At 38.4% G+C, this 26,576-nt stretch overlaps 1 protein-coding gene across 1 annotated transcript in view; it reads right to left on the reverse strand.

Moving 5' to 3' along the window:
- Nucleotides 1-25,931, reverse strand: part of FH (fumarate hydratase) — a 38,875-nt gene extending 12,944 nt beyond the window's left edge. The window contains exons 1-5 of the mRNA XM_032602871.1: nt 25,771-25,931; nt 13,576-13,710; nt 5,527-5,637; nt 3,522-3,698; nt 472-654 (exon numbers count right to left, since the gene is read on the reverse strand). Of these exons, the coding sequence (XP_032458762.1) occupies nt 472-654; nt 3,522-3,698; nt 5,527-5,637; nt 13,576-13,710; nt 25,771-25,902 (738 nt within the window). The 5' untranslated portion in view covers nt 25,903-25,931. The remainder of the gene's footprint in view (nt 1-471; nt 655-3,521; nt 3,699-5,526; nt 5,638-13,575; nt 13,711-25,770) is intronic.
- Between the last annotated feature and the right edge of the window lie 645 nt (nt 25,932-26,576).

Genomic DNA, 26,576 nt, shown 5'->3' on the forward strand with positions numbered 1-26,576 from the left:
AGTAAGAGAGACAATGGAAGAAATTATGATAATGATACTGATGAAGACGATGATGACAGCTAACACCAACATGTGCTTATAATGTGTCAGGGACGGTTCTAAGCACTCTACATGAATCAGCTTATTTGAACATCATAACTATCCTATGAAAGAGATATTTTCCTCATTCTACAGCTCAGAAAACTGATGCACAGAAAGGCTAAATAATTTTCCTAAGGTCCAATAGTTTGCACATAGCAAAGTAAGATTTGAACTCAAGTAGACTGATGTGGAGTCTGGCTCATAGCCTGTATGCTCTGCTCTTCTGAGTGGATACCAATAAAAACTACTGACTGGTTAATGCAGAATCATCTGTCACTGAACTGAATTGTTATAAATTTGGTCTTTTAAACCAGTGTGATTTAGAGGGTAATATGCTGGCCATTTGTACCAAGCTCGCAATTGAACCAAATCTAATTGCACGCAATATACCTGCCCAAGAGTAAGTGGAACAGCATCCTGTGTATGAGTACGCCCAATTTTGATGATCTGGGCAAATTCTTTGGATTTTGCATCAAGGGCATCATGTAGCTTCTGTAGTCCTGGTAGCAGTACTTCATGAACTTCTACTGCAGCAGCAATATGCATTGCTGTGGGAAAAGTATCATTTGAGCTCTGTTGGAAAATTTTCAAAAGAAATGTAAAATGTTAAATCAGAGGCAAAAATAAACCAAACTTGAATGCCTCAATTAAAAATCTCACTAAATGACTACTCAAAACTTGGCTATTTAGTACTCAATTACATTTACCTGTGGCAAATCACTTAGGATCAAATAAGAAGCAACCTGATTTCCTTTGTGGAAGGTATTTAGGACTATATTACATATACCACCTACAATGAATGTATTATACGTTACTCTATCTGCTTGCTAAGAAATGACAGCAAGACATAGAGAAGTACAACTAGCAAATGTATGTAAGGATAGCAATAATAAAATATCTTACAGTTAAATAGCACATACAGTCTTTCACAAACACTTCTTCCTTTACTAAACTTGAGGAAAATTCTGTGAGGTAGGTCACCACTTTAAAAATAGAAAAGCTAAACTGTCAAAGAAATTATGTGACTTGCCAAAATTTTTATGGTTGGCAGAACTGGGACCTGACCAGGTAGTCTAAACTCCATGCTCTTTCCTCAACTGTAAACCCATACTTTTAAATTACGATGCTATTTAAAAAAATATATTCATTACTCATTTGTTAAACTTTGTATTATGGACATTATCAAACTACTTACAAAAGTAGGATGAATGGTATAATGAACACTCATGTATCTACCACCTGAATTCAAACAATTAGCATACAGCCAATCTTGTTTCATCTATAACTCCACCTCACTCCTCCATCTGACCATACACACTAGATTATTCTGAAGTAGATTTCAGACTTCAGTGTATGTAAAAGATAAACTCGGGCTTCCCTGGTGGCGCAGTGGTTGAGAGTCTGCCTGCCGATGCAGGGGACGTGGGTTCGTGCCCTGGTCTGGGAAGATCCCACGTGCCGCGGAGCGGCTGGGCCCGTGAGCCATGGCCGCTGAGCCTGCGCGTCCGGAGCCTGTGCTCCGCAACGGGAGAGGCCACAACAGTGAGAGGCCCGCGTACCGCCCACAAAAAAAAAAAAAAAAAAAGATAAACTCACATTTAAAGGCGAGACTTGGGTTTGCAAAATCCTTCATACAATGGACTTATGTGAAAAAACTTCCTCACTACTTAAAAATACATTAAATTATACTCAGAACCCAGATCTTGATTTTTAAATATCACTTCCCAATAAGTTATAAGATCCTCCAAGAGCTCTTTGGAAAAATAAGTGCTTATGAGGGCTAGGGCAGGAAAAATACAAGATGAGAAGCCTGGAGCATCTTATAGTGCAAAAAATTAATCAGTGCCTTAAAAAAGAAAAAGGATGGTGGCATGTCCAAAGGACACAGGAGCCAACAAGCTGTGGCTCTGTGGCAACAATACGAGTAGCAATATAAGTATCAAAAATATTAGATTATAACCTTAAGAAAAAAATATTAATGAATTCATACTGATATACATAAATGATTAAATAAATAAATGTCAGGGGAGAGAGAAGACAGTATTCCTTACAGAAAAATTTCAATTAATAAATGTAGAAAGAATGAGGGAAACAGAAAATCACTACTGAAACACTAATGTAGTTGTTATTGGCAAGATCCACTGATGAATGTTAAAATGAATAGGCAAAAGTTTAAGGAGAAAGAGGCTATTTGAATAGCCTCAAAGTTCTCTATTAATTCTGTGGTAATCTTAACACATGTCCAAAAATTTCTTGATACTCTTCCGTTTAGGAAGTGGAGCTTAAGTGTAGTAGCTGGAGTATAGGCTGGACACAGTGGCTTACTTCTACCAAATAGAGAATAGAAGATGGAGAAACCAGGGAGACACCATCTTAACCAAGTGATTCAAGTTAACATCACCAGTACCAAGTCATGTTGCTATCATGTACCCCTGATACGATGCAAGAAGAGCCCTTCATTTCTATAAGTCTTTCCAAAAATCCACAGTCTCAGTCTAATCATGAGAAAACAACAGACAAACCCATATTGAGGGACATTCTATAAAATACCTGGCCACTGCTTTCAAGAGTCACAAAGACAAAAGACAAGCTTTCATAGATTAGAGGAGACTAAGGGGATCTGATGACTAAATACAATGTGGAGCATGGACTGGATCCTGGTTAAGAGAAAAAGGAGATCAATAGAAAACTAGGGAAATCCTAATAAAGCCTGTTTAATTAAGAGTATTGTACCAATGTTAATTTCTTAGTGTGACAAATGTACTAGGGTTATGTAAAATATTTAATATTACGGGTAGCTGGCTGAAGGGTATACAGGAACTCTGAAGTATCTTTGCAATTCTTATAAATAATTTTATATTTCAAAAGAAAGAGTTTTTAAAATATAAATCAAACAGCGAAAATATACATATATACTAAATTCAGGTGTCCTAAAAGTGATTTTTTTTCCCTAAAGGTGCTTTTTATGAAAATTTAAGACACAGACTCAAGATTCCTAAAAGAAATAAGGAGAAGTCCTTTCCATTAAAGAATATAAGCAGAATAAACACTCCCTGTCAAAAGTCAATGCCTGGGGCTTCCCTGGTGGAACAGTGGTTAAGAATCCTCCTGCCAATGCAGGGGACACAGGTTCGAGCCCTGGTCTGGGAAGATCCCACATGCCGCGGAGCAACTAAGCCCGTGCACCACAACTACTGAGCCTGTGCTCTAGAACCCGTGAGCCACAACTACTGAAGCCTTTGCGCCCTAGAGCCGTGCTCTGCAACAAGAGAAGCCACCGCAATGAGAAGCCCATGCATAGTAATGAAGACCCAATGCAGCCAAAAATAAATAAATTTAAAAAGAAAAAAAACCTCATAAAAAAAAAGTTAATGCCCATTTTACAAGGAAAATCTCAGGATTCTTTTCAAGTTATAACAAAGAAAAGATCGTATACCGACCTGGCTTTTATTAACATGATCATTGGGATGCACGGGTTTCTTGCTGCCAAGTTGACCTCCTAGCATTTCAATTGCTCTATTGCTAATGACTTCATTTACATTCATATTTGTCTGGGTTCCTGATCCAGTCTGCCATACCACGAGAGGAAAATGATCATTTAATTTACCTTCAGCTACCTGCAGAGCAAAATGTTACAAAATGAATTTTAAAAAATAAGAAATATTCATTTAGCTATTTAAATCAAATATGATTAAGTTGGTACTATTTATAGTACTATTTTAAAGGTATTCACTTTTTTCATATGCTAGTGATGGTGCCAAATAGTTCATGGTTGTCCAGCAAATTGAAGCTCCTGCAGTCTAACCACTGCTACTTTAAAAGGTGAAAGATTGGGGCATCCCTGGTGGCACAGTGGTTGGGAGTCTGCCTGCTAATGCATGGGACACGGGTTCGAGCCCTGGTCTGGGAGGATCCCACGTGCCGCGGAGCAACTGGGCCTGTGAGCCACAACTACTGAGCCTGCGCATCTGGAGCCTATGCTCCGCAACAAGAGAGGTCGCGATAGCGAGTGGCCCCCGCTTGCCACAACTGGAGAAAGCCCTCGCACAGAAACAAAGACCCAACACAGCAAAAATAAATAAATAAAATTAATAAACTCCTACCCCCAACATTTAAAAAAAAAAAAAGATGAAAGATTATCTATTGTGAATGGTATAACAATTTCACTGATTCCAAATGAAAACTGAATCAAAGATATCTTTCTCCTTTTTCTCAACTGCCCTCTAATAATATACAGACAGACCCACCCACCCATTAAGGCTGGCAAATGTGTTAAGTCTAGATAAATTTACTGTTGGTACTCAGCAGGAATATCCAACAGATGTTACAGCCAGAGTCAGCATGATAATGAACGAGTGACTTAACACTGTGAGCTCACTAATAGCTACTGCATCCCACACATGTCCTATGAGTAGCAACCTCCAAGCATAGACATAAATATGGTCTAGATTTGTCCTTATTTTTGTCATATTTTTGTCCTTTTAGTTAATTTGTTAATTTTTGGATTATAAGCTTTCTAAGAGAGTGGGTGCTTAACTTCACCTTCTGGAATGATTTTAGCTTAAAAAAAATCAGCATGCACTTTAGAAATCTATTACCTTAAACAACTGATTCACTTTAAAGTAAAACTTTTTTCCTAGTTGTATAAAAATAACAGGTGATCAGTGTAAAAAATTCTGAGAACTAAGAAAAGTATAATAGTCATCACAGTTCTACCCTCAGAAATAAAGATGATTAGCATTTTGGCATCACCTTCTAGTCTCTACTTTCAGCAATGGGAGTATATATGTAGATGTAGAAAAACATATTTTTCTGTTCATTTTTTCTAAATAAAATTAGGATCATAAAATACATGCATTTTGCAATCTTTCCTCCCCACTTCTTATATGGTAGGGTTTGTTCTATGACATTCTTTAAAAAACTAAATTTCCATGGCTTCACAATATAACTTACATAAGCAGCTGTTATAATAAATAGTACTGCAATGAACAACATTATATTCAGGGCTTTTAAACTGTTATCTCTGACTGCTTATCTTTAATTGCGTAAGCAATTAATTATGTTATTAGTGACATAGTGAAATTACATTCTCCACACATAGTATCAAATAACCAACTAGCTTTCAAAGGAATCATCTATACATAAAACAAGAAATCAAATATATAAGTTCAAAGGGTATCTCTTCCAAGTTTTCTTTAAACTATATAAATTAAAAGGAAAAGTAAAGAAAATTAAAAATAAAAGGTATAAAATCACCCAGAAAATTTGCCACAATATTTTAAGCACCATATTAATACCCTCACCAAATAATAATGCTGCCATCCTATGCTGAAACTCATTAACTAAAGAATTCACAGTGCCCCTTTCCTCGTGTCAGCACTTATCATTATCCAGCAGTTAATATGGGTCTGATGCCATTAAGTAAACACACTTATTACCTCTTACCTCATCTGCTGCCTTCATTATTGCATTAGCAATCTTTGGATCAAGACCATAATCCTGGTTTACTTCAGCAGCTGCTCGCTTCAAGATGCCAAATGCTTTAATAACTGGGATCTAGAGTTAATCAGAAAAATATCTCAAATTTGCAATTTTAGTTAAGCATGAAAGTTTAAGATTACCATCTTATGCAGGTACAAAAATTTAAGATTACTATCTTATGCAGGTACAAAAAAAATGCAGGTACAAAAAAAGGCATGAAAGTTTAAGATTACTATCTTATGCAGGTACATAAAACAATAACTTAAGTAACATTATGACCCTAAAATGTTTAGGATCTAGAGAAAGATTAAAAATAGATATATAAAAACCAAGAATCATCATTTATCTATTTGTTTAGGGAACCAAACAAAAGCAAATACAATGACTTTTCATAGATATATATGTATGCCTCACACACACATATACACACATTCACACATATATACCATTCGTCCTATTTATTATAAGACATTATAATGTATATGTTTTTATTTCATATATTTAAAAACAAATGATAACCATTTCACCAGCCTACACCATTATTTCCCCTCACTGGATCCCGTGCTACATTATAAGTTTTCCTTCTCTTTAGAAAAAACTAAAAGTAGCAAATAAAATAAAGGTAGCAAAATGGTGCTGGGAAAACTGGCCACATGCAAAAGAATGAAACTGGACCACTATCTTATACCATACATAAAAATGAACTCAAAATGGATTAAAGACTTGAACATTAAGATCTGAAACCATAAAACTCCTAGAAGAAAATATAGGCAGTAAGCTCCTTGACATCAGTCTTGGCAATGATTTTCTGGAGGAGTCCAAAAGAAAAAGCAACAAAAGCAAAAATAAACAAATGGGACTACATCAAACTAGAAAGCCTCTTCACAGCAAAGCAAACGTCAAAAAAATGAAAATGCAGCAGCTGGAGGGTGCAGGACCTGAGTGCTGGAAGCCAGGGCCCCCTCATTGACAGTGGCCCTGTGTGGAGGCCAGAGGCTGCCAATGCCTCCAAGGAACAGGGTGCTGAGGGGCCTAGGGTCCAAGCACCTAGCTCCCCAAGGGCCACAGAAGCTCCTTGCTGTCCTGGAGCACTGAGCACGGAAGCATCAGGCCAAACGGGGCTTCAGGAGCCTACCTTCACCACCGCTGAGGGAGCCTGCACCAGGGGCATGCTGGGAAGGGAGCGAGCAGCCCAGCCAGGCCTGGCCTGTGCGAGGCTCTCACTACTGAGGCCCAGGGTGCTCTGACCTAGCTGGCATCTGACTCTGCAGTTTTGGATTTTGTGGGTCAATTTTACATACATATAGCATATGGGCAAGACCTCATACACTCATATCTGTAAGTGTAAAATGGGCTTGCCTTGGAGATGGGGGTGTGTACACATGAAGTCAGTGGCTCTTCTGTGAGCTGAAGAGTCTTAAAGCGGAGCTGTCATCTGCAGCTGCTGTCACAGTATGCTGGCAGGACAAGCGACTTGAGCGATTCGCTGCCCGATTTGAGGCTCAGTCCCTCCTTCCCTGCCCTTCAGGGCTCGCGACAGGTGACACACCCAGGCCTTGACTGTGTTTCTCCTGTTAGCAGGACTTGGGCAGCTCTGGCTCTCCTAGCTTCCCTGGAAGCTCCTTTGCTTCTCTTGACTTAGAAAAGGGGTTGCCAGGCAGAGTGTTGATTGGGCGCTCAAAGCCAGCGATGAAACTGCTTCCCTGCCTAGGACAAGGGACCTGGAGAATGTTCTGTGTGGGATGATGTGCTGTTAGGGAGCCCCTCAGGCACCACTTCCTCTGCCCTCTGGTAGTGACAAACATGCCAATGACGTTTCGCAGTAGCCTTATCATTCACAGGTGCCTCTCTAGCCTGCACAAATGATTGACAAGAGATCACCCAAAGGATTTTTTCTAAAGGTTTTTGGGTTTTGTTTTGTTTCCTTTATTTTTGTTTTGCACGTGACAGTGTTTGTATTGAGGATCTTCTGAGGAAGAAGGGGTGTTTTAGGGGTGGTGCCAGGGTTCCTGGCCTCTAGTGCCCCACTCCCCTCAGCACCCCACCTGGTACCTTTGCCATGTTGGGGCTGAGGTTTCCTGCTTGATGAAATCAGATTGTTTAGAGTAAGAAAAAGGAAAGGGCTTCTGATGGCTTTGCCACAAGCTTACCTGTGGTTTCAATCTTGGGAGACCACTGCCGATGCCATCACCACTATCTCCATGCAGCAGTTACTGGGCCCTGGGCCCAACTGTCCCCTTGGCTTTATGAGTCTGTTTCTGCTTCCTATACCCATACCCGCAGTGTACAATCTTTTGAGATTTGCTCTGATCTTGTTGCCCAAATAATAAGAGCTATGTCCTCCTTGACATCTTACTTCTTCTTATGTGGGAGCCCCCAGGTCTTGTCTGACAGCTTATGGATAAGAATGAGACTCAGCCATTGACTAAGCCTCAGAAATCCACAAAAATGGCTGCAGACAGTTATGTCTGTTCCTTCTCTACCCCCTCTCCCACCCCTTATACATGATACCCTATACTCTGAAAGTCCTGCTAACTGCAAACTTGCCAGAGTATTAGCCAATCTTTGTACAGAACAATGTTCTGGAACAGCAGAATGAGTCTTGGGTCAGGAAGCAGGGCTACACTGGGCTTGGGGTACTGTAACTCCATCTCCATCTGGGGCTCAGCTTCAGTGTACCTGAGGGAGCCACAGACCAAGATGAATCAGATGCTTGAGTTTTTGCTTCTTCCTGTATTTCCTTGAAGTCGATTCATTATCTTACAAATAGCCTACTCTTTCAGCCCTTAACTTAAATCCTTCAGATAATTAAGTTCATGAAGAGTACTCCTGAATTATGTTCGGACTTAGACCAGAGATGGCAAATGAATGGCACATGACTTCCCCTCTTCCCCCATGGTAGGTACCACTAATCTGCTTCAGAGTATTTCCTGCTAAATCCCTGGTATATATTCTCATTTCTCAAGATTCTCCCAGCAGCCAGTATAAGTGTTGAGACCTATCTGCCATCCCTGGCTGAGGGGATACTACTCTACTCTGCTGAGGAACATAAGAGCTGCCAATCCCATACAGGGTTTGCTGGGCTAACGAAGCACAGGGAAGAGGCATAAGTTTCTGCCTGCCCCCAGCAGAAAGGCTTGCAGTAGCCCACATGATTGCCTGCCCCACTTCAGTTACCTCTTAAAGTCCTAATGTTGGCAGGGAAGGGACTGTTGGAGTCCAGTGTGGTGTGGGAAATCACAGCCGCACAGGACAGCAATGCTCAGAAACCAAGTCTAGCTGCTATGGAGCTACAGTGAGCAAGGTGGTCCCAGCTGTGCAAGGTACAACCTCTGCTCTCACCTCCAGCCATCTGTCTCTAGGCATCCAGGCCAGGCTATGGATGGGGATCCCCTTCTTCTTCCTCTCCATTGACCAAATCTTATCAACCACTACAGGTGCTCTGCTTTCCAAATTCAGCCCAGGCTCCTGGGTGCTGCCCACATCAGCCAGGGTCCTGGGCCAGATGAAGAGGTGGCCTATCCATGAGTGAAGGCCAGTTCCTTCCTCACTGGGGCAGGTCTTATGCCCCAGTTTTAGGACCAAGAGTTGTGTATTGGGTTCTTAGATTGCTAGCTTTTCCTGCAGGAGACCACAGCAGGTGAGGATCTGCTGACAGTAATTTGCGTTCAGGGTCTTGTCCAGCTGAGAGCTTTGTGTACACCAGATTCTACGAGGTGTCAGCAGTACTTTTTAAAATTTGTTTTCTGTGAGGTTTTTGGACCATGGGCTGAGCTCAGGCACTTTCTGTAAGAGAATGTTATGCCTGTAAAGATGGTTATTTCCCCTCCTCTACCCCCATCATGGTGGCCCTGTGGAAGGCTGACCAGAAGGCCAGTGGAGCTGCCCTAGTGTCTATGGGGGAGGGCGAGGCCTGCTGAGTTGGTGCTCTAGCCCTATTACCTTGCACAGCACAGAGGAGGTAACCCCAGGAGGGGTGCTGCCTTCTGTCCCTGTAACTGCTTCCCTTATGGCCCAAACTGGCCGCCCAGATTTGTTTGAAGGTGTGCTGAAAACTTTTTGGTATACAGAACAGCCAGGGACTTGATTTTGATGTATTTTAAAACCACATCAAATAAAGAGTCTGCTGCCTTTAAAAAAAAAAAAAAGAAAGAAAATGCAACCTACTGAACGGAAATATTGCAAATCATATATCTGATAAGGGGTTAACATTCAAAATATATAAAGAACTCATACTACCCAGTAGCAAAAAACAAACTGATTAAAAAATGGGCAGATGATGAAAACAGACATTTTTCCAAAGAAGATATACAGATGGCTGACAGATACATGAAATGATGCTCAACATCACTAATCACCAGAAAAATGCAAATCAAAACCACAATGAGATACCACCTCACAGCTGTTAGAATGGCTATTATCAAAAAGACAACAGGGGCTTCCCTGGTGGCGCAGTGGTTGGGAGTCCACCTGCCAATGCAGGGGACACGGGTTCGAGCCCTGGTCTGGGAGGATCCCACACGCTGTGGAGCAACTAGGCCCGTGAGCCACAACTACTGAGCCTGTGCTCCGCAACAAGAGAGGCTGCGATAGTGAGAGGCCGGCGCACCGTAATGAAGAGTGGCCCCCGCTTGCCACAACTAGAGAAAGCCCTTTCACAGAAACGAAGACCCAACACAGCAAATATAAATAAATAAATTAATAAACTCCTACTCCCAAAATTAAAAAAAAAAAAGACAACAAATAAGTGTTTGCGAGGATGTGGAGAAAAGGCAAATATTGTACGCTGTTGGGAGGAATGTAAATTGGTGCAGCCACTTTGGAAAACAGTATGGAGGTTCCTCAAAAAACTGAAGTACGTCTGCTGTCTGATCCAGCAATTCCAGGTATTTACTGGGTATTTACTTGAAAATGAAAACACTAATTCGAAAAGATATATGCATCCCCATGTTCATAGCAGCATTATTTACAATAGCCATGATATGGAAATAACCTGTATCCATCAATGAATGAATGGATAAAGAAGATGTGGTAAAAAATACAATGTAATGTTACTTGGCCATAAAAAAGAATGAAATCTTGTCATTTGTGACAACATGGATGGACCTTGAGGGCATTACGCCAAGTGAAATAAGTCAGACAGGTAAACACAAATACCACATGATCCCACTTATATGTAGAATTTAAAAAGCAAAACAAACAACAATCAGAAAACCAAGCGCATAGACAGAACACACTGGTGGTTGCCAGGGGCAGGGGGTGGACAAAATGTATAAAGGAGGTCAATAGGTACAAACTTCCAGTTATAAAATAAATAAATCATGGGGATGCAATGTATTGCATGGTAACTATAGTTAACAATACTGTATTGCATATTTGAAAGTTGCAAAGAGATTTTAAAAGTCCTCATCACAAGAAAAAAAATTTTCTTGTAACTACGTATAGTGATGGATGTTACTAGGCATGTAACTAGTAACTAGTAACTAGACTTACTGTGGTGATCATTCTGCAATGTATACAAATATCGAATCATTATGCTGTACACCTGAAACTAATGTTATATGTAAATTATACCTCAACTAGATAAACAAATAATAAAAAGAAATAATATATTTAACTGCTAATTAGTATGAAATACCCAGTTACTGAATGGGTATCATTTCATCCCAAAGCCAAAAAACATGATATTTTATTTAGTCAGTGAAGCCTTGACACTCAATAAATCACTGGACATTTCTCTCAGAATAATTTTTTTTTAAAAACCCAGAGTTCTACAGACTTAAAGGTGATAGCTTCTGATATATATAACCACATATCAAACCCTTTTAGTTTTCAGATCTTTTCACTTTCTACTCCAAAGCACCTCATAAAATTTAAAAGGATAAATTGAGTAAATCTGATGAGGTTTCAATGAAATACAAGATAAATGAGTCTTGGGTCAGGAAGCAGGGCTACACTGGGCTTGGGGTACTGTAACTTTCCGCAAGATAAATAAATTATGTGTTCTTGTCAAAGTAAATAATATAGACTGTGATTTAGATACCATACCAGGTTTGAATGAGAAAGAAGGAAGAAAGGAAGGGTGAAGAAGAGAGTGATAAATTTGTAAAAGAGAAGCTATAGTCCTTAGAGGAAAATAAAAGTGGAAAAACAACAAAAAGTAATGAGTAAGACACACTGAACCTGGGTCACACAGAGGATAAACTGAAGGGCAAACAAAAGGAAAGAAAAACAGAACATTTTTACTTCGAATTTTAAGAAATCAAAATTAAAACATTACAAGTGTTTTACCCAAATGAAATGGAGATATATGGCACAAAAGATTAGAAGCTTTAAAACTTTACATATGAAAAAAAATGGGAATTTAATTTTCTACAGGAACACTGCAGTGGGTTAAACCACTGCCAAAGTCACAACCAAGCCACAGTCACAACCAAATGCCAATCAACTCAGGCTACTAGAATGGAGTGACTGATCCCACAGTGCTTGTGGACTCATGAAAATGAACAAAGGTCACAGCAGAAAGTTTCACTGGACACTATTAAAACAAAATAGTAAATGTATTATTGGAGATGAAAGAAGGGTCTCATTATTCTTCATTTACTCACATAGCAGTTCATAATCTTTTTTGGTTTTATTTTCCTATGGACCTGAGGTACAAAGGGTTGGGTTTAATCATACTACTTAGTTTAAGGCACACAGTCTGCTTTACATTTAACATAGTTCAGGAAATTAATCCAGATGAAGCCAAATGTGAAAAATCGATAACCCATGTATCCATGTTTCACAGACACCTGTCCAAATCCAAACAACTTCTCTATCTCCAGGACAGCAGCAGTGGCAGCAATCATGCACTCCCAGAACCACACACCTTGCTGGTTGAAGCAGGAAATTCAAAACATGAGCCATGCTTACTCCAGTCAATACTGGTTAAGACTAATCTCTTTAATCCCAGGAGTTGAACTATATGAGAATACTTTAGGATCTGCTACCCTCTGTCTCCCAACCATGTAGTCTGAGCCTATGTTTACCTCACCATTAAACTGGCTGTGGGTGGCAAAAACAGAGAGATTCTTCTAAGAAGATTCAGCTGCCTCTTGGGAAATTGTATGAACCTGTCAAGATTCAGTCTTGAAGCCTTAGTAATTAGCTAAACTACGGAAGTTAAATTTATTGTAAGATAAAAAGTATATTTAGAAGATAAATGTTAAACAGTATCTCACCAGATGAAGCCTGGTTCCTTCTAGGCTTACTAGCCTATCCTGTATTCCTACACTGACTATTTTTCATACCCTAGTTAGGCTCCAGTAGGATATGTAATATATTCCATCAATTCTTTTCACACTTTAACATCCCTGAAATCAAGATGCATCCTACAATCAATGACATGTCACAACTTTAATTGGCAGACTTTTTCTTTCTTAGTAGTACATATCAGTTCTAATTGAGGATCAGTTATAATCTAAGGATTTAATGAAATATGGTAGAAAGTTTTCTAATCATTAAATCATTCATGTTAACAGTGAACAAATACTTATATATTACCTATTATATGCCAGACATCATGACAAATAGTATTTTTATGAATTTGTGTATACTTTTCTACAAACTGAAGCCAAGATAGATAAAGTATAATATTAAAGAAAAATTGGTTTTCTTTTAAATCATTTAAATAATCAGTTAAAAAATTAAGTATCAAAATTAAAAATGCTTACAAACTGCAAAATTCTAGTAAAAATATGAAAAATCCAAACAAGAATGAAAGACAAATCACTTAGTTCTATCAAAAATCCAAAATACTCAAAGTCATACATAGCTCAAGATATTAGTATACTAAACTTCAAAAAGTTCTGACACTTTACTGAGAGAGAAACATCTTATTATTCACAAAGCCAGTTCTCTAATAACTCTACATTTTAACTCTGTAAAATACTTATTTATAAGGTAAGGTGACTCACTGAATAATGCCTAGTTCATCCAAAATAAGCCAACATTTCCAAAAAAGCCACTTACTGGCATGCGTTCTGTCACCCCTCCAATCTTAAAGTTCATTGTTGATCTCACAGTCTGGGCGCCATAATACTTATCATTTGGGACCTTGAGTTCACCAAAGGTATCATATTCTATCCGAAAAGAACTTTGGCTTGCCTAAAGATAAAGACAAGACACTGTTATAGCTTGAAAAGAAACCAAGTATCAAGAACAATAACATCATATAAACAATACATCATGTACAGGTAAAGAAACCTTAATAAGTACCAAAAAGACAAAAAAATTCCATTTTGATTCTCATTCTACTATCCCCACTTCCAGCTTTTTTCTTGAGAAATTTTTGTCACACAAATTTATTAATACATGTGTTAAAGACAGATTGTAGAATTCATACACTATGCAAATGATAAATAAAAATAATAATCTTTTCCAATTCAGGAGTATGCCTATTATTGGTCAAGCTTTGATGTACTTAGGTTAATGCGTATTTTACTGGGAACTTTGGAAAATGACGTTAAGAATGATACTTTAAAATTTGAAAGTATTATATATATATATATTATAATTATATATTTAAACAAAGCTCAACTATGGTCTACAAATATTATGCATGAGAGGTAGCTTAGTGCCATACAAAACAGTCCAGGCTTTGCAGTGAGACAGCCCACCATCTGGTAGCTGTGTCACCTTCAGCAAGTCAGCTTTTCTCATCTATAAGTTACAGTAAATGTACAGACAAGGGGACATGGGCTAGATCAGTTCTTAACCTTTTCAGGGTGTTGGAACCTTTTAAGAATATGAGGAAAACTATGGATCTTCTCTCTAGAAGAATGAACATAAATACATATATGTAAAATCTTACATATGATTTTAAGGAGTTTATATCTTGAAACCAATCCACTCCCCAGGATAGGAACCCATGACCCCAAATCCCTTTTATGGAGAACCTAGGACTCTACTAAATACATCAACTTACACTAATTTAAAAAAAATATACAAATCTAGAGTTTACATATGATACTTTACATTAAAGAGATTAAGAGTATCAGAGATACTCAGAACTTTAATTAATGTTCATCTTGCATTAATTATAAAATAAACATGGTCAGATGATTCAAAAGATTTAAAAACACCCAGCCAAGTAACCCTATTTTAGTAAACAGTCCTCTGAATAAGAAAAAATTAATTTTGTAGTTATCCCCTGGGACTAGAAAGATTTAAAAACCCTTTATATATTATAAAGCCTTTTAGATTGCATGAAAAGAAAAGTGTCCTTGTACCTAGTTAGAAATACAGGTGTATATCCAATGAGGTACATTTTTTTTCTATGCCTAAAAGTCTGCAGAGGAGGGGAGTGGCCAAGATGGCAGAGTAGGAAGACTCTGAGCTCATCTCCTCTCATGGGCACACCAAAACTACAATCATCTACAGAGCAATGATTGATGAGTAAGGCTAGAAAATTAGAGAGAAGACCTTCTACAACTAAAGATATAAAGGAACCACGGCAAAACAGGTAGGAGGGAGGAAGACACAATAAAGTCAAAACCTATTACCACTGCCCCCCACCCCCAGAGGAGGGGTGACCCACAAACTGGAGGATTATTACAATTGCTGAGGTTCTCCCCAAGAAGCGAGGGGTCCAGGCCCCATGTCAGGCTCCCCAGCAGGGCGAAGAAGAGCCCCTTGAAAGTTTGGCTTTGGAGGCTAGCAGGGCTCATTTTTGGCCAGAGGGCTGTGGGAAATAGAAACTCCACTCTTAAAGGGTGCACACAAAATTTCACACACTCTGGGACCCAGGGAAGAAGCAGTAATTTGAAAGGAACCTGGGTAAGAATACCTGCTGATCTTGGAGAGCCTCCCGGAGAGGTAGGAGGCAACTGGAGCTCACACTGGGAACCTACACACTGGGGGCAGCCACTAATGGGAGCTTGTTCTACCACAAGGACATCAGTTCTTGAAAGCACCATTTTGGAATACAGCTTATTAGCGCAGGGACACAGCTCCACCCACCAGCAGGCCAGCTGCCTTAAGACCTCCTGAGCCAACAACCAAAGAGAGCTAAAGAATACAACAACTGAAATAAAAAGTACACTAGAAGGAATCAACAGTAGATTAGATGACAGAGAGGAACAGCTCAGTGGGCTGAAAGAATAGTGGAAATTACTGAAATTGAACAGGAAAAAGAAAAAAGGATGAAAAGAAACATGGGCAGTGTAAGAGACCTCAGAGACAACATCAAGTGTACTGGCATTCACATTACAGGAGCCATAGAAGGAGAAGACAGAGAGAAAGGGGCAGAGAACATATTTGAAGACATAATAGCTGAAAATGTCCCTAACCTGGGAAAGGGAAAGGACATCCAGGTCTGGGAAGCACACAGAGTTCCAAACACGATCAACCCAAAGAGGACCACACCAAGACACACTTTAATTAATGGCAAAAATTAAAGATAAAGAGAGAATACTAAAAGCAGCAAGGGAAAAGCAACAAGTTAAGTACAAGGTAATTGTACTTAACTTAAGGATTTCAGCTGAGTTTTCAGCAGAAACTCTGCAGGCCTGAAAGGAGTGCATGATATATTTAAAGTGGTGAAAGGGAGAAACCTAAATCAGAAGACTCCAACAGGCAAGGCTTTCATTATGATTTAAATGGACTGATCAAAAGTTTTACAGACAAGAAAAAGCTAAGAGTTCAGCACTACCAAACCACCTTTAAATGGGTTTCTCTAAGAGAAAAAGGCCACAACTAGATGTATGAAAATTATGAAAAAAACATCTCATTGGTAAGGCTAAATATAGTAAAGGTAGTAAATCAGTCATGTACAAAGCTAGTAGGAAGGCTGAAACGCAAAACCAGTAAAATTGTCTATATCCACAATAAGAAGTTAAGGGGCACACAAGACAAAAAGATGTAAAATACAATGTCAGAAACAGAAAAAGTGTGTGTGGGGAAATAAAAATGCAGGGTTCTTAAAGTGCTTTTGCACTTAAAAGATCAGGAGCTGAAAATAATCATACACACACACACACACACACACACACACACACACACACACACTGCAATATATAAACCACATGGTAACCACAAACCAAAATCAATAATCGATACACAAAAAAGAGAAAGGAATCCAAATGTAATTTAAAGACAGTCATCAAATAACAAGAGAAGAGAGCAAAGTAAGAAAAAAGGAACAAAAAGAACTATAAAAACAACCCCAAAACAAAGGACAAAATGGCAGTAAGTACATATATATCAAGAATTACTTTAAATGTAAATGGCCTAAATGCTCCAATCAAAAGATATAGAGTGGCTGAATGGTTATGGAAACAAGACTCATATATATACTGCCTACAAGAGACTCACTTCAGATCCTGAGACACACACAGACTAAAAGTGACAGGATGAAAAAAGGTATTCTATGCAAATGGAAATGAAAAGAAAGCCATGGTAGTAATACTTACATTAGACAAAATAGATTTTATAACAAAGACTGCAACAACAAACAAAGAAGCCTATTACATAATGAGCATGGGATAAATCTAAGCAGATATAACAATTGTAAATATGTATGTACCCAACACAGAATCACCTACAAATATAAAGCAAATATTAACAAACACGAGGGGAGAAAATGACAGGAACACAATAATAGTAGGGGATTTTAACATTCTACTTACATCAATGGACAGATCATCCACCAGACAAAAAATTAACAGGGAAACACTGGCCTTAAATGACACATTAGACCAAATGGACTTAATAGCTCTATATAGAACATTCCATCCAAAAGCAGCAGAATACACATTCTTTTCAAATGCACATGGAACATTCTCCAGGACAGATCACAAGCTAGGCCACAAAACAAGTCTTAGTAAATATAAGAAAACTGGTATCATATCAAGCAACTTTTCTGACCACAATGCCATGAGTCTAGAAATCAATGACAAGAAAAAAAATTGCAAAAAACACAAACACATGAAGGATAAACAATACGCAGTTGAATAACCAACAGATCATTAATGAAATAAAAGAATACCTAGAGACAAATGGAAATGAAAACACAATGATGCAAAATTTATGGGACAGAGGAAAAGCAGTTCTAAGAGGGAAGTTTATAGCAATACACACCTACCTCAGGAAACAAGAAAAATCAAAAATCAACCTAACCTTACACCTAAAGGAACCTGAAAAAGAACAAAACCCAAAAGTCAACAGATGGAAAGAAATCATAAAGATCAGAGCAGAAGTAAATAAAATAGAGACAAAAAATTATGAAAGATAAATGAAACTAAGAACTGGTGCTTTGAAAAGATAAACAAAATTGATAAACCTTTAGCCAGACTCAAAGGAAAAAGAGAGAGGGCTCAAATCAATAAAATCAGAAATGAAAAGGAAGTTACAACTGACACCACAGAAATACAAAGAAACATGAGAGATTACTACCAACAATTATATACCAATAAAATGGCCATTAAGAAATGGACAAATTCCTTAAAATGTACAATCTCCCAAGACTGAACCAGGAAAAAATAGAAAATATGAACAGACCAATTACCTGTAATGAAATTAAATCAGTAATTAACAACAACAACAAACGAAAATCTAGGACCAACTGTCTTCACAAGAAAAATTCTACCAAACATTTAGAGAAGAGTAGCAACTATCCTTCTCAAATCTTTACAAAAAACTGCAGAGGAAGGAATGCTTTTGAACTCATTCTACAAGGCCAGCATCACCCAGACATCAAAACCAGACAAAGCACAAAAAAAGAAAATTACAGGCCAATCTCTCTCATGAACACAGATGCAAAAATCCTTGACAAAATAGTAGCAAACAAAATTCGACAACACATTAAAAGGACCATACACCATGATCAAGTAGGATTTATTCCAGGGATATAAGGATGGTTCAATATCCACAAATCAGTCAATGTGATATACCACATTAACAAACTGAAAAACAAAAATCATAGAGTCATCTTGACAGATACAGAAAAAGCTTCTGACAAAATTCAAGACCCATTTATGATAAAAATTCTTAACAAAGTGGGTATAGAGTGAACATACCTCAACATAATAAAGGCTGTATATCACAAACCCACAGCTAACATTATACTCAACAGTGAAAAGCTGAAAGCATTTCCTCTAAGATCAGGAACAAGACAAGGATGCCCACTGTCATCACATTTAATCAAGATAGTATTGGAAGTCCTAGCCACAGCAATCAGACAAGAAAAAGAAAAGGAATCCAAGTGGGAAAGGAAGAAGTAAAACTGTCACTGTTTGCAGAGGACATGATACTATACATAAAAACTCTAAAGACACCACCAAAATACTATTAGAGCTCATCAATGAATTCAGTAAAGTTGCAGGGTACAAAATTAATATACAGAAATCTGTTGCATTTCTATACACTAACAATGAACTACTAGAAAGAGAAAAAGGAAACAATCCCATGTACAATCTCATAAAGAAAGAATAAAATACCTAGGAATAAATCTAACTAAGGAGGTAAAAGATCTGTACTCAAAAAACTATAAGACGCTGATGAAAGAAACTAAAGATGACACAGAAATGGATTGGAAGAATTAATAATTTTAAAATGCCCATACTACGCAAGGCAATCTACAGATTAAATGCAATCCCCATCAAAATACCAATGGCATTTTCCACAGAACTAGAAAAATAATTTTAAAATTCGTATGGAAACACAATAGACCCTGAACAGCTGAAACAATCTTGAGAAAGAAGACCAAAGCTGGGGGTATCATGCTCCCTGATTTCAGACTATACTACAAAGCTATAGTAATCAAAACAGTATGGCACTGGCACAAAAACAGACATATAGGTCAATGAAACAGAATAGAGATCAGAAATGAACCCACACTTATATGGGCAATTAATCCATGACAAAGGAGGTAAAATATACAATGGTGAAAAGACAGCCTGTTCAATAAATGGTGCTGGAAAAACTGGACAGCTACATGCAAAAAATCCAACTGGACTACTCTCTCACACTATGCACAAAAATAAATTAAAAAATCGATTAAAGACTTAAATGTAATACCCAAAACTTACATAAAACTTCCAGAAGAAAACATAGGCAATAAGTTCTTTGACATGGGTCTTGGTAAAATTTTTTAGTATATGACTCCTTGGGCAAGGGAAACAAAAGACACAAAAGCAAAAAAACAAATGGGACTACATCAAAGTAAAAAGCTTTTGCACAGTGAAGGAAACTATCAACAAAACAAAAAGGCCATCTACTGAATGGAAGAATATATTTGCAAACAATATATCTGATAAGGGGTTAATATCCAAAATATAGAAAGACTCATATAACTCAACATCAAAAGAACAAAAAACCCAATTAAAAAAATGGGTAGAGGACCCAGATAGACATTTTTCCAGGGAGACATACAGATGGCCAATAGGCACATGAAAAGATCTCAACATCACTAATCAACAGAGAAATGCAAATCCAAACCACCAAGAGTTATCACCTCACACCCGTGAGAATGGCTATTATCAAAAAGACAACAAATAACAAGTTTTGGTGAAGATGAGGAGAAAAGGGAACCCTCATGTACTGTTGGTGGGAATGTAAATTGGTACACCCACTGTAGAAAAAAAGTTTCTCAAAAAACTAAAAATAGAACTACCATATTACATAGCAATACCACTCCTGGGTATAAACCTGAAAAAACCAAAAACACTAATTCAAAAAGATACATGGGGCTTCCCTGGTGGCACGGTGGTTGAGAGTCCGCCTGCCGATGCAGGGGACACGGGTTCGTGCCCCTGTCCGGGAAGATCCCACATGCCGCGGAGCGGCTGGGCCCGTGAGCCATGGCCGCTGAGCCTGCGCGTCCGGATCCTGTGCTCCACAACGGGAGAGGCCACAGCAGTGAGAGGCCCGCGTACCGCAAAAAAAAAAAAAAAAAAAGATACATGCACACCAATGTTCACAGCACTATTATTTACAATTGCCAAGATACAGAAGTAACCTTAGTGTCCATCAACAGATGAATGGATAAAGATATGGTATATATACACAAAGGAAAACTATTCAGCTGTAAAAAAGAATGAAATTTTGCCATTTACAACACCATGGATGGACTTGGAGGGTATTATGCTAAGTGAAATAAATCAGACAGAGAAAGACAAATGTGACTTACATATGGAATCTAAAAAATACAACAAATGAGTAAATATAAAAAAAAGAAAGGAAGGAGACTCACAGATATAGAGAACAAACTAGTAGTTACCAGTGGAGAGAGGGAAGGGGCAATACAGGGGTAGGGAATTAAGAGGTACAAACGATTATGTGTAAAATAAGGTACAAGGCTATATTTTACAAAACAGGGAACATAGCCAATATTTTATAATAACTACAAATAGAGCATAACAAAAAATTGTGAGTCACTATACTATACACCTGTAATTTATATAATATTGTACACCAACTATACTTCAATAAAATAAATAACTTTAAAAAATCACTATGTTGTTTAACAGGAATTAACATAGTGTTGTAGGTCAATTATACTTCAAAAACGAACAAGCAAACAAACAAACTCATAGAAAAAGAGATCAGATTTGTGGTTACCAGAAGCAGAGGGTGGGGTTAGGCAGAATTGGATGAAGGCAGTCAAGAGTTACAGACTCCCAGTTACAAGATAAATAAGTACTAGGGATGTAATGTACAACATTATAAATATAATTATCACTGCTGTACGTTATATATGAAAGTTGTTAAAAGAGTAAATCCTAGGAGTTCTCATCACAAAGAAAAAATTTGTTCTATTTCTTTAATTCTCTATATGATATCATGCATGTTTACTAAACTTATTGTGTCAATCATTTCATGATGTACGTGAGTCAAATTATGCTGTACACCTTAAGCTTATACAGTGTTGTATGTCAATTACATTTCAATAAAAATGGAAAAAAAAAGTCTGCAAAGGATTGGTCGAAGCCAATAAGGAGAAGCCAATAAAAATAATCATTTACTGTGCTATGTAGCAAACACTTTTTAGGTATCACCTTATTTGAATTTCACAACCACCCTAGGAGATTTTACTATGGTCATCCCCATGTTAAAGAAGGAGACACTGAGGCTGCACAAGATTAAATAATCTCAGCAGATCACCCAGACAGCAAGAGGGAGGGCCTGAAACACTCAAACCCTGGACTTTCGTATTCTAAAAGCTGTTTGGATTCCCTTTTTTATCACTTCCATAAACCAAGAAATGGAGGAAGTAACTCCAGATTGGCCCACAACAACCACTACCCTGTAGGATCTGAAGATGTACAGTTAGATTTTTCTCTAATAGAGTGTGCTTACACTGACACCACCGTATGCCAACTTGCAGCTGGGGTTTTATATCTCAAATGCACAAAAAAATTTTGCATAATGATCTTTGTTTTAAATATCCTAAGTAAATATCCTTGTATGTTAAAATATACTTTGGTGCAATAACATTAGCAATGACAACAGTGGCACTGGACACATGAGCTAGGTTCTTCTTCCTCTCCATCACCTTGTTATAAGACAGCAAATAGTTACTGGCTCCAAAGAAAGGATATTGGTTTCCATCAGTCATTTGTGAAATCAAGTTCGATTCCTTAAATTTACAACATCATTTTTTGTGTTCAAAATTATTAAATTTTCATCATAAAACAGGAATAATGTTGTCACCTAAATAACAGGTTGCAATGATAAAACTCATATCCAAAGTATTTTGTAAAGATTTAAGTGAATAAATTTTACCTATGTTCTTCAAGCTTAAACTTTAGAAAAATTTAAATTCTAACTCAAGAAACAACAGTCTACATCAAATTCTAGATCTTGACACTGACCGTTAAAAAATGGCAGATGTCAATTGTGGCTGAAATCACAATCTCAGTAAACACTTCAAAAAATATACTTCTTGTCCTTACAGCAATAAAAATAAACATCCCAAATTTCCAACAACAAACATTGTAGCAGCTTAGCCAGCTAATAAAGTATTCCAAAAAACCAGAAAGTTCTCCCTTTTTTTAACCCAGGAAATATATAGGTTGCACAAATCTGTAGATCAGAAACTGAAGCAATGCTGTAAAATACTCTGAAAGGCTCCAGGCTCTGTCAGTGGAGGCAATGCCTATGGCTGGTGTCTGTTAGACAAGCACATATACACAGATAGAGGAACAATGAAACAGGTAACTGCCAAATCTCTTCAAACGTTCTTCCCAATGACCTACAGAAGAAAAAACCTTTATATTGTACATAAACACACATGTACATGCACACAAACCTGAAATAAAAATTCCATGAAAAAATCTGTCCTGTACGCCTATTTTCTATTCTATGCTATTCTGTCAAAAACCCAATGCTGTTAACTGCCCGCTACATTGATTTCTCCACCCACTAATAAGTCCACCTGAAGTCTGAAAAACATATGTATGATTTTCAAAACCTTCCCACATTATAATGTATGTCACCTCTTCCCAGTGGCTTGGGCAAGAAGAGGAGGGCTGCTCACCTAAATTAATGGGAAAATTATCAGTGCTTTTGATGAAAAATGATGTCATGATGGTATCTGTTAAATGTTTTTAATTCATATAATATAATCCATTGTCACAAAAAACTAGTGTTTTTGAAAACCATTTCTTTATAACCTGTAATTCAGAGAGCAGAATTTCTAGGAGAAGTTTAAAGAGTTAACCAGCTAGGCATGGGGCAGGCACAAATGTGCAATTTCCTGATGTCCTGGGAGATGCATGTTTATTCACAATCACTTCCCCTCCTGGAGAAGCATGAATGAATAGTGTGTCCAGTGTTCACCATAGTATGATTGCTATTTAGCCCTAGAAATACCAAGTGCTATTACCAACCACTAATTCCGGTAACCTCAGGAATTGATGACGTGGTCTCCAAATTTGCATGCCAGTCTAAATCAGAAAGGCCAGCCAAAAAAATATAGGCTTCAGGCCTATAGTATATCCCCACGCATGTGTAAGATAACCATTAACTAAACCATGGTATCTCCTAAAGAAAATATAAAATGCCTTTCAGATTCTTATCCTAAGGTGGTTTAAAAGAATATTTCAGTGTTCAAGAAAATCCAAATCATTTCCTAGGCAAAAAGACTATCTCAAGAGATAAAAATCCAAAATTTGACTTCATTGTGTTTGGGCTTTCAGTTCCTTTAAACAGACTTTTTAAAAAGTCTTTCTGTTCTTAAAATATAGGGTGACCACTAAGTCTTGAAATACTGACAAATATGTAATAAATGGTTTATTGATATTGCATTGTAACACAGAATATTATCTATGTTTCCAGACTTTATAGCCATCCTGAAGATCATAAAATAAAGTTACTTTAAAAAATGTAGGACTTCCTTGTCCACCATGCTACCAAGGCAGTTTCACAGCAGGTCTCCATTATATATTCTCACTCTCACTGTACTTTTTCTCCTCGGTACCACAGTGTTATTAACTGTGCATGACTTCTTTGCTTATTTAATATGCCTCAGTAGTCTCTAAACTCTGTGTCCATAGTGACTGTTTTACACACAGGGAGCATTCAATGTAATCTTCCTGTTGGATGAACTTCCTTGTGTTCCTAATTGAGATAAAAGGTAACAGGGCATTTAGGGTTATGTGAATTTCTTTGTTTTGTTAAAAAAATTTTATTGAAGTATAGTTGATTTATAATATTGTGTTAATTTCTTCTATACAGCAAAGTGACTCAGTTATACATATATATTCTTTTTCATAATCTTCTACATTATGGTTTGTCACAGGATATTGAATATAGTTTATTTCTTAACACTAGCAACAAGAAAAACTTTTAATAAAATCAACTCAGAGATTTTGGAGCTGAGAAGATCAGAGGGCAAAAGATGTATTTGGGATTATATAAAAAAAAAAATCTATCCTCATCTGATGTTAGCTAACATTACAACATTAAATGCAACGCAATGCTATTTTTTTGACATTGACAGCGGGATAGAGTCAGTTCTCCAGCCTTCTATTCCCTTTTACAAAACACTAAATAAGTGAAAAACAAATTTTTAAAAGGCTCTAAAGTGCACTAAAATTATTCAAGCAGGGAGTTGCAGAAATATAAAGCACCCCTGATTTCGCAGTTTCAAGTACAGTGATGTCATCAAATTATCTTACAGTTTACAGCCCAGAAAAATGTCTTGGGCCTTTGAAATACCTTAGATGGAAGCATTCATTTAATAAGCACTCACCATATCCCAAACTCAAAGTACTTTCACAGGGGCAATCTTGATGAGTATGTGTAATTATTTTCATTTTACCGGCAGACACTGAGGACAAATATTACCTGCTACAAATCCCAACTCTGAGTAGCAGACTAGGGTCTGAAATCACATCTCTCTCAATGAAAGCTCATACAGCAGTGAAGAGTGCAGAATGTAAGTCTTCCTAAACTAGCATTTATTTCTCAAACTTTTCCTGATAATACACATATGAGCATACGTATTTAATGCTTGTTGAAGCCCAAATTACCGAAGGTGACACTCTAAAGCGCAAAAGGGCTCATGTAAGTCAGGGTGTCATAACCTGAAATTGGACCTTTAAGTTCCTTGCAGGTCTTTCTCAATAAAAAGTGCTGATTCAGCTGTAGTTATGTTATGGTCCATGTAATTTCCTCCAAAGTACTTCAGGACACTCTGCCCCTGTTTCACATTTCAGGGTTTATACAAAAGTTAAGTGGGGAAAACCAGCCTAACAAACTAAATGGCCAATTTCATGAAAAGTAAAATCTCTTAGGTTCACAAGACCTTTCAACCCGCCTGGAGGCCTAAGAACAGTTCCCTGCAGAGCTGTGACCCCAGAAGCTAGCTCAGAGGGGCTGGATCCAGCTGGGCCCATCAAAAGCAGAAGCGGAGCAGCCCCCTCCGGACACCGTCCCATTCCGGCGCCGCCCCCAATTCACACCGTCCACCCCTGCACCGTTCCGAGGACAGCCGCCGTGGGCAGGGGCGAAGCAGTGAGCGCGGCTGGGGCGGGGTCGGGGAGTCCCGACAGGGCTCTCGCCAATTGCTGCCGCCCCTCCCGGGCGCTCCCCCGGGGGAGGAGGCGCCCCGGGCCGGCAGCGAAGTTCCAACACGCAGCCGAGTATCGGGACCTTAGGGCCGGCAGGCGGGAGGCCTCAAGGTCATCGCGGGGCGGCCACGGCGGTTGGGCGGCACGAGCTCACCATTCGAACGACGTTCGGAGGCCGAAGCAGCAAGAGTGCCGCGCCAGCCGGGCCGGGGCCAGGGCGGGGGTCGGAAGCTGGAGCGCGTGAGAGGAAACGCGAACGCGCGAGGAGCCGTAGCGCGCGATCCATAGCGCGGCGGTCCGGGTAGAACTTCCGGGGGATATGGCCACGCCTCCGCACCGGCTGTCAGTACCAGTCCCCTCCACGGTCCTCACTCATATCCAATCAACGGCTTCAAAGACGAGCTTGTGGGGCGGGACCAGTGGCCAATGGCCAATGAAGCGTGAGGGGCGGGCTTAACTTCCTCACTGTGGAGCCCTGGGATTCCTGGGAAACGAATGATGCGAAAGGGGGTTCGTGGCGTCGTTGAACCAGTGTTTATTTGGTTTGGTTTGGTTTTACTGTGTTACAGTGCCTAACAGAGAGGTATTAGCTAATGAGTCAGTATTTGGTTGGTGGTGTAGCCTAGAGAGGAGAATTTACTTATTCATTTAGCTACCATGTAAACATTACATTTTCTATTTGCTTTTTTCATCTGTTCCAGATTACCTCTTAAGTACAGACATTTTAGAAAACAAAGTATAGAGAATGAAATCATAATTATCCATAAAAAGCCAACACTAATTACTCAGTTCGTTTAACTTGTTGTTTTGAGGTCTGTACAGTTTCCTTTCTCTTCTTAGTAGGTACTCTAGGAACTCTTTTTAAATGTAATGGGGAAGATGTCCATAATCATAGGTGATTTCGGAATTTTAATTTTTTGCATACAGGTTCTCCAAGTCTTTTGCATTGATAACATGTTT

The sequence above is a fragment of the Phocoena sinus genome, chromosome 1 (assembly GCF_008692025.1).
Source record: "Phocoena sinus isolate mPhoSin1 chromosome 1, mPhoSin1.pri, whole genome shotgun sequence".
In the NCBI taxonomy this organism is placed as follows: domain Eukaryota; kingdom Metazoa; phylum Chordata; class Mammalia; order Artiodactyla; family Phocoenidae; genus Phocoena; species Phocoena sinus.